The following is a 15,233-nucleotide window of genomic DNA, read 5'->3' as shown; positions in this document are numbered from 1 at the left end:
TTTTCGCTTTGTGATAGATGGCGCTGTAATATTCACAAACATATGGCTCACAAATGTAGACGAACAATTGGTAACAGGTAGGTTTTTTAAATTAAAATTATTTCGGTTGTGCCAATGTGATGCATGCACCTTTGTGAACTTATCATTTCTGAGAATGCATGCTGTTACAGCGTGATTACCTGTAATTACCACATTAATGCAATAAATGCTCAAAATGATGTCTATCAGCCTCAATACATTTGGCAATACGTGTAACGATATTCCTCTCAATAGCGAGTAGTTCGCCTTCCGTAATGGTCGCACATGCATTGACAATACGCTGACGCATGTTGTCAGGCGTTGTCGGTGGATCACGATAGCAAATATCCTTTAACTTTCCCCACAGATCCGGTGAACGTGCGGGCCATGGTATTGTGTTTCGACGACCAATCCACCTGTCATGAAATGGCTATTCAATACCACTTCAACATCACTCGCGCTACATGCCGGACATCCATTATGTTGGAAGTACATCGCTATTCTGTCATGCAGTGAAACATCTTGTAGTAACATCGGTAGAACATTACGTAGGAAATCAGCATACATTGCACCATTTAGATTGCCATCGATAAAATGGGGGCCAATTATCCTTCCTTCCACAATGCCGCACCATACATTATCTCACCAAGGTCGCTGATGTTGCACTTGTCGCAGCCATCGTGGATTTTCTGTTGCCCAATAATGCATATTATGCCGGTTTACGTTACCGCTGTTGGTGAATGACGCTTCGTCGCTAAATTGAACGCGTGCAAAAAATCTGTCATGGTCCCGTAATTTCTCTCGTGCCCAGTGGCAAAACTGTACACGGCGTTCAAAATCGTCGCCATGCAATTCCTGGTGCATAGAAATATGGTACGTGAGCAATCGATGTTGATGTAGCATTCTCAACACCGACGTTTTTGAGATTTCCGATTCTCGCGCAATTTGTCTGCTACTGATGTGCGGATTAGCCGCGACAGCAGCTAAAACACCTACTTGGGCATCATCATTTGTTGCAGGTCGTGGTTGACGTTTCACATGTGGCTGAACACTTCCTGTTTCCTTAAATAACATAACTATCCGACGAACGGTCCGGACACTCGGATGATGTCGTCCAGGATATCGAGCAGCATACGTAGCACACGCCTGTTGGGCATTTTGATCACTACACATATCGACCTTTTCTGCGATTGGTAAACGGTCCATTTTAACACGCGTAGTGTATCACGAAGCAAATACCGTCCGAACTCGCGGAATGTTACGTGATACCACGTACTTATACGTTTGCGACTATTACAGCTCCATATATCACAAAGCGAAAAAAAGTGGTCCAACTAAAACATTCACATTTATTTACGTACTACACGAATATGTAATAAAAATGGGGGTCCCTATTTAAAAAAACGCAGTTGATATCCGCTTGACCTATGGCAGCACCATCTAGCGGGCCAACCATAGCGCCATCTGGTTTCCCCCTTCAAGTTAGACGAGTTTCGATCTTTGTAGTTTTCTCATTTGATGCTTATTTCGAGAGATATTTGGCCTGGCCACTATCAGTGGACCACCCTGTATACATTCGACTTACGTAATAAAACATTTTCGTGAATTTTCGACCGTCGCCATGTCGATCCCCCTTTAATCGTGTCAGTTGTGTTCCTGTGCTCTCTACCAATGCGGGTTGCTTCTGCATCATATCGCGACTAGCATCGCGTATCGTTTCACCCTTGACCATCGTCTCTCCTGGACTGCCATCTCCAGACAATCCAAGCCAAGGGACACTCCCGACTCCATCTCCTCAAGCTCCTTTCTGGCCGCACGTGGGGTCTGGACTCCTCCACACCTATAAATCCCTTATCCGCCCTATCCTGTGCTACTCTCATCCCGCCTGGATCTCCGCCCCTCCTACCTTTTTTCAAATCCCTTCAAATCCTAGAACGTCATGCGCTCCGCCTCGCCTATCCCACGCGGATCCTCTACGACCTAATTCCGTTCCCGCACCTCCTTCTTTTCCTCGAACGGATACGCATCCTCTACACCTCCCGCAAACTTAATCCCCATCACCCACTTGTCTCTCCCATCCTCTCCCAACCCTGTCTGCTGCCGCGCCTGCATTCCCACATCCCACCTGCTCTCCATCTCTCCACTCTCCATACCCTCGCCCAAGGTGGCTTCCACCAACTCCCCCTCCCTGATGATGCCCTCATCCCCCCCCTCCATCTATCCCTCCTACCAAATTTGATCCTCCTCTTCTGCACCCTTTGTTTTTCTCCTGAGGGCACCCTCTCTCCTTTCTCTCCCTCCCTCCTCCCCTGGGCTTCCCCAACCCCCCCCCCTACCTTCTCTCCTCCCCCTCCCTTCTCCACTGCCACTGGCATCTACACACTCCCCTCGCCCTCCTCCCCTCTCCCCCCTCCCCCTTCTTTCTCTTTTTGGCAGGTCCCCGGACTCGCACACGAATAGTGAACTTTGTCGTGTCAGAGACCATCGCCTAGTGTTTGTGTGTGTGTGTGTGTGTGTGTGTGTGTGTGTGTGTGTGTGTGTGTCGTCGTGTTCGTGTTCAAGTGTTCCAGTGTTACTCGTTTGTCCTCCAACGTTCGCGTGTGCCATCTGTCCTCACAGTGCGTGCCCACGTGTCTGAACATTTTTATTTTGTTCTCTGCGCCCGTAAACGGCTCCATGTGTTTTACTTTTGTGTGTCTATGTTTGTATGTCTACCCTGTCTGTTCTGTGCTTGTCTTCTTTTGTCTCATTAGTTTTCTCTGTGGCCGACAAGTGGCGTAATGTGCCGCTGCTGGCCTTCCTGTATCAGGTGTGAAATTACCAATAAAGAAAAAAAACGCGAAACTTCCTGGCAGATTAAAACTGTGTGCCGGACCGAGACTCGAACTCGGGACCTTTGCCACTCGCGGGCAAGTGCTCTGGCAACTGAGCTACCCAAGCACGACTCACGCCCTGTTCTCACAGCTTTACTTCTGCCAGTACCTCGTCTCCTACCTTCCAAACTTTACAGAAGCTGTGAGGACGGGGCGTGAGTCGTGCTTGGGTAGCTCAGTTGGTAGAGCATTTGCCCGTGAAAGGCAAAGGTCCCGAGTTCGAGTCTCGGTCCGGCACACAGTTTTAATCTGCCAGGAAATTTCATATCAGCGAGCACTCTCATTCTAAAAAAAAAAAAGAAAGCGTAACGTATTGCCTCAGTGAGAACCGCACCAAAGAGTTTTCGAAAGGTATAAGAAAGTACGAGGGGGGACCCAAAAGAAACCGGACTCCGAGGGCGCTGCCACTCGTAAACGTAGTGCAGAGTTCTCACGCTAGATGGTGTTAGTAGGGACCTTCATGAAACAGCTGTGCAGACGGCGTCAGTGTAGAGCTGAACGTGGAAGTGTGGTATTGTGTTTCTCTGACTGTTGGCGGGTTATCTCTGCGATGTCGTCATGGGTCGTTACGGCAATTTTAAAAGAACAAAGAGTGTGTGTGAAATTTGTTTCCTGCTTAAAAAAACTGCAACGGAGACACACCAAATGCTCCAGGAAGCTTCCAGAAGGACGCAATGAGCCGCACACAGGTTTTAGAGTGGTTTGGGCGCTTTAAACGTGGTGAGATGTGTGTTAAAGACCAAGCTCGTTCTCGACGCCCTTCAACATTGCGAAATGAGGAGAACATAAAGGTCCGCCAAAAGATCGATCAAATTTCAGCAGAGACAGGAATTGGTTGGAGCTCGTGCCAGCGGATTTTGAGTAAGGATTTGCACATGAGACGTGTTGCTGCTAAATTTTTTCCACGCCTTCTCACACAAGAGCAAAAAACCATCCGCATGAATGTGTGTCAGGACTTGAAAACAGAGATTGCACGTGATCCAAACTTCTTGAACAAAGTCATTACGAGGGGATGAGAGTTGGTGTTACGGGTATGACCCACAAACCAAGCAAGCGTCAAGCCAGTGGAGGACTCCCAACTCTTCCAGACCAAAAAAAAGCAAAGCAAGTGAGGTCAAATGTGAAGACGGTGATCATCGTCTTTTTTGATGTTCGTGGAATTGTGCATCGGGAATTCGTATCCCCTGGCCAGACTGTTAACCAGCACTTTTACTTGGATGTTTTAAGGCGTCTGCGAGAGGATGTGAGGAGGAAACGCCCGGAACTTCGGCGATCAGGTGACTGGTTTCTGCATCACGACAACGCTCCAGCACACACGGCCTTACGAGTGACCCACTATTTGGCATCTCAGAGGTGGTCTGTCGCTCCCCACTCTCCGTATTCGCCGGACCTAGCCGCGTGCGACTTTCTCCTATTTCCACGAATGAAAAAGACGCTAAAAGGGGAGCGTTATGACGATGTGGAGGTGGTAAAAACAGCTTCGCAAAGGGCACTGGACAATATCAAAGAGTACCAAACATGCTTCCAATAGTGGGAAAATCGACTTGACAAGTGCATCGCATGTAATGGAGAGTATTTTGAAGGTGATTGAAGTAATTTTGTAAAAAGGTTCATCAATAAATTTCTTATGACAACAATCCGATTTCTTTTGGGTCCCCTCTCGTATAACCGTGCAATAACGTGTTTCAGTTAAGACATCGACAGCAGTAAAACCCTGGTGAGTGGGGGGCAGCGGAGGTGCCACTCACTGTGTACGGTGACGTATCCCAGCGTGGCGGGCACGCCGGCCTTGCGGCGCGGCACGGTCAGGAAGAGGCGGTCGCGCCACACCTCGAGGCCGTGCGGCAGGTTGGTGTGCGGCGTGTAGCCGGCCCGCAAGGCGTCGGCGGCGGCCGGCTGCTCGGGCCACGTCCAGCTGACCGCCTGCCACGAGAACGCCTTGCGCACGGCCCTGGTGGCCGACGCCCGCGCCTGCGGCGTCACCGTCGCCAGCAGCACCGCCGCCGACGTCAGCAGCGTCGCCGCCGTCGTCAGCAGCGCCGACGTCGTCATGGCGCGCCGCGTCTGCGCCCAAACGTGCACGTCAGTACCTTTGTTAAAAGTCCTGGGAACACACTGCATCTTAGGAAGCTGCTACGGATGCGAGGAAAGCTTCACTGCAAATACGAACGTAGCCAAAGCCTCGTGGGCAAACAAAAATTTAACGAAGCCAAACTTAGCGTAATGAGGGTACCACGTAGAGTTATGCTCTACCAAAACTATAGTTCGGTATTGTTGGTAAATTACGAGTTGCATTCAAGTTCTAAGGCCTCCGATTTTTTTTCTAATTTACTACTCACCCGAAATCGATGAAACTGGCGTTACTTCTCGACGTAATCGCCCTGCAGACGTACACATTTTTCACAACGCTGACGCCATGATTCCATGGCAGCGGCGAAGGCTTCTCTCGGAGTCTGTTTTGACCACTGGAAAATCGCTGAGGCAATAGCAGCACGGCTGGTGAATGTGCGGCCATGGAGAGTGTCTTTCATTGTTGGAAAAAGCCAAAAGTCACTAGGAGCCAGGTCAGGTGAGTAGGGAGCATGAGGAATCACTTCAAAGTTGTTATCACGAAGTAACTGTTGCGTAACGTTAGCTCCATGTGCGGGTGCGTTGTCTTGGTGAAACAGCACACGCGCAGTCCTTCCCGGACGATTTTGTTGCAGTGCAGGAAGGAATTTATTCTTCAAAACATTTTCGTATGATGCACCTGTTACCGTAGTGCCCTTTGGAACGCAATGGGTAAGAATTACGCCCTGGCTGTCCCAGAAAATGGACACCATCATTTTTTCAGCACTGGCGGTTACCCGAAATTTTTTTGATGGCGGTGAATCTGTGTGCTTCCATTGAGCTGACTGGCGCTTTGTTTCTGGATTGAAAAATGGCAACCACGTCTCATCCATTGTCACAACCGACGAAAAGAAAGTCCCATTCATGCTGTCGTTGCGCGTCATCATTGCTTGGCAACATGCCACACGGGCAGCCATGTGGTCGTCCGTCAGCATTCGTGGCACCCACCTGGATGACACTTTTCGCATTTTCAGGTCGTCATGCAGGATTGTGTGCACAGAACCCACAGAAATGCCAACTCTGGAGGCGATCTATTCAACAGTCATTCGGCGATCCCCCAAAACAATTCTCTCCACTTTCTCGATCGTGTCGTCAGACCGGCTTGTGCGAGCACAAGGTTGTTTCGGTTTGTTGTCACACGATGTTCTGCCTTCATTAAACTGTCGCACCAACGAACGCACTTTCGACGCATCCATTACTCCATCACCACATGTCTCCTTTAACTGTCGATGAATTTCAATTGGTTTCACACCAGTAAGGTAGTATCGTCAAATGATACCACAGGATTAGTAGGGATAGAAACATATCACATTCTGAAGGACGACAATTCAAACCCATATCCGGCCATACTGATTTAGGTTTTCTGTGATTTCCCTAAATTGTTTCAGGCAAGCGCCAGGATGGTTCCCTTATACGATGGGACCAATGACCTCGCTCTTTGGTCCCTACACCCAAATTAACCAAGCAACCAACGAAACATAAATGAATGTGAAAGATATGGCTTGGCTCTGAGAATTATGGGACTTAACATCTTAGGTCATCAGCCCCCTAGAACTTAGAACTACTTAAACCTAACAAACCTAAGGACATCACACACATCCATGCACGAAGCAGGATTCGAACCTGCGATCGTAGCAGTCCCGTGGTTCCGGACTGCAGTGCCTAGAACCGCACGGCCACCGCGGCCGGCATGGAAGAGATAAAATGGGAGCCGACGACATCTTTCTTTTCTTTTGTTTGTTTGGGTGTTTGTTTCGCACATAGTTAGAACCACACATCATTCACTGATAGTCCACTGTGTATTTTATATCCTTACAGAAAGTATGTTGCATTTTATAAGAAGTAAAAATTAAGCGATGGCGTAACTCATGAGCTTTTATACACTCCTGGAAATGGAAAAAAGAAAACATTGACACTGGTGTGTCAGACCCACCATACTTGCTCCGGACACTGCGAGAGGGCTGTACAAGCAATGATCACACGCACGGCACAGCGGACACACCAGGAACCGCGGTGTTGGCCGTCGAATGGCGCTAGCTGCGCAGCATTTGTGCACCGCCGCCGTCAGTGTCAGCCAGTTTGCCGTGGCATACGGAGCTCCGTCGCAGTCTTTAACACTGGTAGCATGCCGCGACAGCGTGAACGTGAACCGTATGTGTAGTTGACGGACTTTGAGCGAGGGCGTATAGTGGGCATGCGGGAGGCCGGGTGGACGTACCGCCGAATTACTCAACACGTGGGGCGTGAGGTCTCCACAGTACATCGATGTTGTCGCCAGTGGTCGGCGGAAGGTGCACGTGCCCGTCGACCTGGGACCGGACCGCAGCGACGCACGGATGCACGCCAAGACCGTAGGATCCTACGCAGTGCCGTAGGGGACCGCACCGCCACTTCCCAGCAAATTAGGGACACTGTTGCTCCTGGGGTATCGGCGAGGACCATTCGCAACCGTCTCCATGAAGCTGGGCTACGGTCCCGCACACCGTTAGGCCGTCTTCCGCTCACGCCCCAACATCGTGCAGCCCGCCTCCAGTAGTGTCGCGACAGGCGTGAATGGAGGGACGAATGGAGACGTGTCGTCTTCAGCGATGAGAGTCGCTTCTGCCTTGGTGCCAATGATGGTCGTATGCGTGTTTGGCGCCGTGCAGGTGAGCGCCACAATCAGGACTGCATACGACCGAGGCACACAGGGCCAACACCCGGCATCATGGTGTGGGAAGCGATCTCCTACACTGGCCGTACACCACTAGTGATCGTCGAGGGGACACTGAATAGTGTACGGTACATCCAAACCGTCATCGAACCCATCGTTCTACCATTCCTAGACCGGCAAGGGAACTTGCTGTTCCAACAGGACAATGCACGTCCGCATGTATCCCGTGCCACCCAACGTGCTCTAGAAGGTGTAAGTCAACTACCCTGGCCAGCAAGATCTCCGGATCTGTCCCCCATTGAGCATGTTTGGGACTGGATGAAGCGTCGTCTCACGCGGTCTGCACGTCCAGCACGAACGCTGGTCCAACTGAGGCGCCAGGTGGAAATGGCATGGCAAGCCGTTCCACAGGACTACATCCAGCATCTCTACGATCGTCTCCATGGGAGAATAGCAGCCTGCATTACTGCGAAAGGTGGATATACACTGTACTAGTGCCGACATTGTGCATGCTCTGTTGCCTGTGTCTATGTGCCTGTGGTTCTGTCAGTGTGATCATGTGATGTATCTGACCCCAGGAATGTGTCAATAAAGTTTCCCCTTCCTGGGACAATGAATTCATGGTGTCCTTATTTCAATTTCCAGGAGTGTACAACCAAAGGAGTTACTTTTGATGCAAGGACAATCTACAAATACAAATATATGCCTATATAATTTTTCTTGTCATTTTGTACTCAGAACGTTCTTCATCATTATCAAATGCAAAGGGTTTTCTGTTATTACTGATAAATGCGAAAATTGTTTATGACTAACAGAAAAATGTTGTGTGTAAGTTCGACAAGGTGTTCAAGTTATATTTGATAAATTTTTGCTTTGCGGTCCTTTTTTAAAATTTTGTTCAGAGAAATTCGTTTCGCTATGTGATAAATTTGCATCGTTTTCTTTATTTTTACTACAGCATCCCTCTTTTTCACGTTAGAAGTCAACAATTTTCGAATAAAACCTGAATTAAACATTGAAGATTTCAGTTGTGTTATAAATACTGTTTTACTTTAGTAAAAGACACAGGGATAACTGTGTAGAACAAAAATGTTCTGCAGGCTATCCAGCCAGACAGAATAGTGACGTTCATTGCCTCGTGGTCACTTCGTTGTGACACAGGATGACTTTCCCGCTCCAGCTGCTCTGTCCTTTGGCTTCTTTCTACAAGCTTGTGAGGTTATAAGCTCCTGTGGCCTGTCTCCTCTTTTTCATTTTTTTTATTAGATATCATTTTACTATTGTGTCTCAGTAGGAGCCGGCCGAGGAAGCTTATTGTTGTAAATGTAACCGGTAATAAGGACTCTGGTTTTTATTTGTGATATTTCAGCTGGTGTTGAGACATTGCTTGCTCTTTTGTTTTTCTTGTGTGGGTGAGGCGGGGCTGAACGAGAGCCATTTGTGTTAAGTACGGCAGAAAAACGTGAGGTCGGGCCTGGCAGACTTTTCAGCGGATACGAGGGGTGTGGACAATAGCATGTGGTGGCTCCTCAGGGTGGCCGGCATTATGATTTATTGTGCAAATGGTCCACGGGATGAAACATACTAACTAAAGTCTGCTACTCCTCATTACGGTCGTCTCTTTTCGATTTACTCTCAGTATATAGTGTGGTTATTAAACTGTTCATTCCTAGTCGCTCAAAATCTTGTTACTAACTAAGGAACGACAGAAGGTGCGCAAAATGATGACAGAAAATATCTCAAAATTTCTGACGGACTAACTTTTTACTCGACTCGAACTCGAACACAGTGCTTTGCCTATTATGGGCAACGCTCTTATCAGCTGCACTGCCCTGTCTCGACTCCTTCATATGATCCACTCTCATGAGTCACTCAGAGTAGACTGAGATGACGGAAGTCATCGGATACCTCCTAATACCGTGTCGGACCTCCTTTTGCCTGGGGCAGTGCCGCAAATCGACGTGGCATGGACTCAACAAGTCGTTGGAAGTCCCTTGCAGAAATATTGAGCCGTCCAAATATGTGAAACTGAAGTCGGTACAGAATTTTGTGCGCGAACTGACCTTCGAATTATGTACCATAAATGTTCGATGCGATTCACGTCGGGCGATCTGGGTGTCTCAATCATTCACTTGAACTTTTCGGAATATTCTTCAACCCAATCGGAAAGCAATTGTGACCCGATGATAAGATATAGTTTTTTGGGAACATGAAGTTCATCAATGGTAGTAAATGGTCACCAAGCAGCCGAACATAAGCATTTCCAGCCAATGATCGATTTAGTTGAACCAGAGGAATCAGTTCATTCCACGTAAATACAACCCACACCATTGTGCAGCCACCGCCAGCTTGCACAGTGCCTTGTTGAGAACATGAGTCCATGGCTTCGTGCGTTCTGCGCTACCCTGGAACCCTACCATCAGCTCTTACCAACTGAAATCGGGACACGTCTGACCGGGACACGGTTTTAAAGTCGTGTAGGGTCCAAACGATATAGTCACGAGCCCATGAGAAGGGCTGCAGGCGACGTCCCGCTGTTAGCAAAAGCATTCATGTCGGTCATCTGCTGCCATAGCCCATAAACGCCAAATTTCATCACACGGTCTTAACGGATAGTTCGTCGTACGTCCCACGCTTGTCTGTTAGCAATGACAACTCTACGCGAACGCCGCTGCTCTCGGTCGTTAAGTGAAGGCCGTCTGTCACTGCATTGTCCGTGTTGAGAGGTGATGCCTGAAATTTGATATCCTCGGTACACTCTTGACACTGTGGATCTAGCAGTATTGCATTCCCTAACAGTTTCTGAAAGGAACGTCCCATGGACCGAACTTCAACTACCATTCAGCATTCAGTGTCCGTTAATTCCCGCAGCCCCAATCACATCGGAATCTTTTTCATATGAATGACCTGAATAAATATGACAGCTCCGCCAATGCAATGTCCTTTTATACGTTTTATACGCGGTACTACCAGCATCTGGGTATTAGCAGAATGCTATCCCATGACCTTTATCACCTCAAAGTAGAGATCTGTCTGCCGACTGAGGAAAGGTATTTTTCCGTGCAGTGGCGACTGCGAAACCCGATGGACGTGGGGTGTTGGTTGTGCAGTTTTCCCTGGTTCGAGCACGGACTATCTGTTTTAGTGTATGTGGCAACTGGCGTTGGTTTTTTAAAAATATATCCGAACATAAAGTGCTCCCCATATTTTCAGTTTTTTTTTTAGTACAAAGACAGAATTACTTCAATTAAAGATTTTTACAGCCGGCCGCGGTGGCCGAGCGGTTAGAGGCGCTTCAGTCCGGAACCGGGCGACTGCTACGGTCGCAGGTTCGAATCCTGTCTCCGGCATGGATGTGTGTGATGTCCTTAGGTTAGTTAGTTTTAAGTAGTTCTAAGTTCTAGGGGACTGATGACCTCAGATGTTAAGTCCCATAGTGCTCAGAACCATTTGAACCATTTTGAAAGATCTTGGCCTCCCTGTTAGAAGAAATTCTAGCCTTTTTGTTTGACTCAAAGTCGTCGCCTGGACTTTAGAAGGGACGCGAGCACGCACTGCTTACATTAGTTCTTCTTAAATCTCACAGAAACCATTTCCCATGCTTAACACGGACGTCTTCAAAAATGGTTGAAATGGCTCTGAGCACTATGGCACTTAACTGCTGAGGTCATCAGCCCCCTAGAACTTAGAACTACTTAAACCTAACCAACCTAAGGACATCATACACATCCATGCCCGAGGCAGGATTCGAACCTGCGACCGTAGGGGTCGCGCGGTTCCAGACTGTAGCGCCTAGAACCGCTCGACCGCACCGGCCGGCAACGGACGGCTTCCTCTGAAGGAACAGATACGAATAAACTCCTGGAAAGGGGAAACGTATTAGCCACAAAGTAAAGTTTGCATCAGCTGTTGCGCTGCAATAGTCGACTTCCGGAATGTTTTATCAGACATCCGTTTGTTGAATCGCACTCTGATTCTGCTTACGTCGCAACCGTATCAGTTTCCTCCTCAGTATCGTTTTGTAACAGCGTACTATTGCGCGTGTGTGTCCGCTTACTGGTCGTGCTGCAACAGCGCAAGACAAGGTCTGTTGATTCGACTACATTAAGTAAGTAAAAACGTGATTTGATACGCTGATCCACCTGAAGACGAGGACATAAGCCGCCTAAAGGCGTCATGTGGATAAATGAAAAGTGAAACAGATAACAGTTTTAACTTATCTTCTATGTCATAAACAGACGCAGTTCCCAAACTCGATCCACCAAGGACGGCGTAAGTGCATTCGCTACCACTGGCTGAAATTTATTGCAGAACTCATGAAATTTCCCTGCTCTCTCGTACCTGTTTCATGAAATGTCGAGTCTTCAACCGATTTCGTTTGGCTCTACTTTCGTTTGTAGGTGGTCAGTATTTCAGCTGGCTAGTTGCGGTACCTTTTGACGCGTCTCTGGCATCTGTCGATGTCCACCGTTTTCGTCTTGATCGTTGTTTCATCCCTCTCGTTCTACACAGATGCCTAGTTAATTGCCAACCGTACAACTGTTCCCCTATTAGCTCAGTGGATTTAAAATACATAAATTTACACGAAAATTTGGAAAAGATGAAACATATATGTGGGTTTTTAGACACATTTAAAAAGATGGTCGATTTATAAAAGCGTTCACTTCTTCTTCGTTTTTAAATTTAAAAAGTTATTATAAAAATAAAACGTATAATGCAGTAACGAAGGTCATCTTCAAAGGAAGCACCGTATATTCACGGAAAATTTGAGGACTTGCTATGGAAATGTTTTACGAGAGGGAAAAATGAGCTACAGTTGGGTCGTAGTATGGGAGTATAAGCAGAGGGATTCAGTGAGTTGTAAATGAAGAGACAGCCAGTGTGCTCCCTGCCGCCGTTGGATAAGCAGCTGCCAGCAGCAAGTCGTATACTCTTAGCTCACTTATTTGTTACACAGTTTGAGTGTTTTTGGTACTTGCATTGTCATTTGAGTGTTTTTGGTACTTGCATTGTCTAATTCATAAATTTAGGGCGTATTATAGTATTTGAGAGTTGTAGAATCGCGTTTTAGTACCTGAATAGTGTAACATCGCGTAGTCTCCTTCCGCCGCCGAGCACTGTGTCAGCAGCATTACTGCATTTACTAGGCAATCTTGTATTTTAATAACCGTTTAACTTTTGTGTCGAATTGTTTGTTCTCTCTGTAGATTAGTTCAAATGGTTCAAATGGCTCTGAGCACTATGGGACTTAACTGCTGAGGTCATCAGTCCCCTAGAACATAGAACTACTTAAACCTAACTAACCTAAGGACATCGCACACATCCATGCCCGAGGCGGGATTCGAACCTGCGACCGTAGCGATCGCGCGGTTCCAGACTGAAGCGCCTAGAACCGCTCGGCCACACTGGCCGGCTGTAGATTAGTTCAGACGTTCTTTGCACAACAGTTTTTGGCATGGATATGGACTGCAACTGCTGTGTTCGGATGCAGGCTGAGTTGGCATTCCTTCGCTCCCACCTTCAGGCAGTGTTGGCTTCGGTCACACAGCTTGAGGCTGTTGCCAATGGGCATCACTGTGGGGGTTCGGATGGGGGTTTGTCAGGGACGGCCAGCTCGTCCCACGCATCCCCCGATTGGACTATGGCTGTGGCTGCCCGGGATACTGCCCACAATGAGGCTGACCCCTCACCTGTGGTAGAGTGGGAGGTCGTCTCGAAGTGTGGCAGGGGGCGAAAGACATTCCAGAGGGCTGAACGGAAGGCCTCTCCAGTTTGTCTGACGAACCGGTTTCAGGCTCTGTGTGAGGCTCATACTGATCTTCGGCCGGACAGGGCTGCTAGTCCTGTTCCAGAGGTTGCCCCTCAGTCTGCAAGATCCGGGCGGTCGCAGAGGGTGGGCTTACTGGTAGTTGGGAGCTCCTACGTCAGGCGCGTAATGGGGCCCCTTAGGGATATGGCAGCAAGAGAGGGGAAGAAAACCAATGTGCACTCCGTGTGCATACCGGGGGGAGTCATTCCAGATGTGGAAAGTGTCCTTCCGGATGCCATGAAGGGTACAGGGTGCACCCATCTGCAGGTGGTCGCTCATGTCAGCACCAATGATGTATGTCGCTATGGATCGGAGGAAATCCTCTCTGCCTTCCGGCGGCTATCTGATTTGGTGAAGACTGCTAGTCTCGATAGCGGGATGAAAGCAGAGCTCACCATCTGCAGCATCGTCGACAGGACTGACTGTGGACCTTTGGTACAGAGGCGAGTGGAGGGTCTGAATCAGAGGCTGAGACGGTTCTGCGACCGTGTGGGCTGCAGATTCCTCAACTTGCGCCATAGGGTGGTGGGGTTTCGGGTTCCACTGGATAGGTCAGGAGTCCACTACACGCAGCAAGCGGCTACACGGGTAGCAGGGGTTGTGTGGCGTGGACTGTTCGGTTTTTTAGGTTAGATGGCCTCGTGCAAGTACAGAAAGGGCAACAGCCTCGATGGGTGTGGGGCAAAGTCAGGACATGCGGGGACCAAGCAGCAATCGGTATTGTAAACTGTCGAAGCTGCATTGGTAAAGTACCGGAACTTCAAGCGCTGATAGAAAGCACCGAAGCTGAAATCGTTATAGGTACAGAAAGCTGGCTGAAACCAGAGATAAATTCTGCCGAAATTTTTACAAAGGCACAGACGGTGTTTAGAAAGGATAGATTGGATGCAACCGGTGGTAGCGTGTTTGTCGCTGTTAGTAGTAGTTTATCCTGTAGTGAAGTAGAAGTGGATAGTTCCTGTGAATTATTATGGGTGGAGGTTACACTCAACAACCGAGCTAGGTTAATAGTTGGCTCCCTTTACCGACCTCCTGACTCAGCAGCATTAGTGGCAGAACAACTGAGAGAAAATTTGGATTACATTTCACATAAATTTTCTCAGCATGTTATAGTCTTAGGTGGAGATTTCAATTCACCAGATATAGACTGGGACACTCAGATGTTTAGGACGGGTGGTAGGGAGAGAGCATCGAGTGACATTATACTGAGTGCACTATCCGAAAATTACCTCGAGTAATTAAACAGAGAACCGACTCGTGGAGATAACACCTTGGACCTACTGATAACAAACAGACCCGAACTTTTCGACTCTGTAAGTGCCGAACAGGGAATCAGTGATCATATGGCCACTGCAGCATCCCTGAATATGGAAGTTGATAGGAATATAAAGAAAGGGAGAAAGGTTTATCTGTTTAGCAAGAGTAATAGAAGGCAGATTTCAGACTACCTAACAGATCAAAACGAAAATTTCTGTCCCGACACTGACAATGTTGAGTGTTTATGGAAAAAGTTCAAGGCAATCGTAAAATGCGTTTTAGGCAGGTACGTACCGAGTAAAACCGTGAGGGACGGGAAAAACCCACCGTGGTTCAACAACAAAGTTAGGAAACTACTGCGAAAGCAAAGAGAGCTTCACTGCAAGTTTAAACGCAGCCAAAACATCTCAGACAAACAGAAGCTAAACGATGTCAAAGTTAACGTAAGGAGGGCTATGCGTGAAGCGTTCAGTGAATTCGAAAGTAAAATTCTATGTACCGACTTGACAGAAAA

At 48.1% G+C, this 15,233-nt stretch overlaps 1 protein-coding gene and 1 non-coding gene across 2 annotated transcripts in view; one reads left to right on the top strand and one right to left on the bottom strand.

Annotated features, from left to right (window-relative positions):
• Positions 1–15,233, bottom strand: part of LOC126438175 (protein yellow-like) — a 146,385-nt gene that overhangs the window by 47,806 nt on the left and 83,346 nt on the right. Inside the window, exon 2 of the mRNA XM_050090548.1 lies at positions 4,640–4,862. Within this exon, the coding sequence (XP_049946505.1) occupies positions 4,640–4,862 (223 nt within the window). The remainder of the gene's footprint in view (positions 1–4,639; positions 4,863–15,233) is intronic.
• Trnas-uga (transfer RNA serine (anticodon UGA)) lies at positions 3,055–3,129 on the top strand. Its single transcript has one exon. It is a non-coding gene; the product is annotated as a tRNA-Ser (tRNA).

The sequence above is a fragment of the Schistocerca serialis genome, unplaced genomic scaffold, assembly GCF_023864345.2.
Source record: "Schistocerca serialis cubense isolate TAMUIC-IGC-003099 unplaced genomic scaffold, iqSchSeri2.2 HiC_scaffold_1261, whole genome shotgun sequence".
Taxonomy (NCBI): Eukaryota; Metazoa; Arthropoda; class Insecta; order Orthoptera; family Acrididae; genus Schistocerca; species Schistocerca serialis.
The sequence above is the reverse complement of the archived record's forward strand: the minus strand, read 5'-3'. Positions and strand labels throughout refer to the sequence as shown.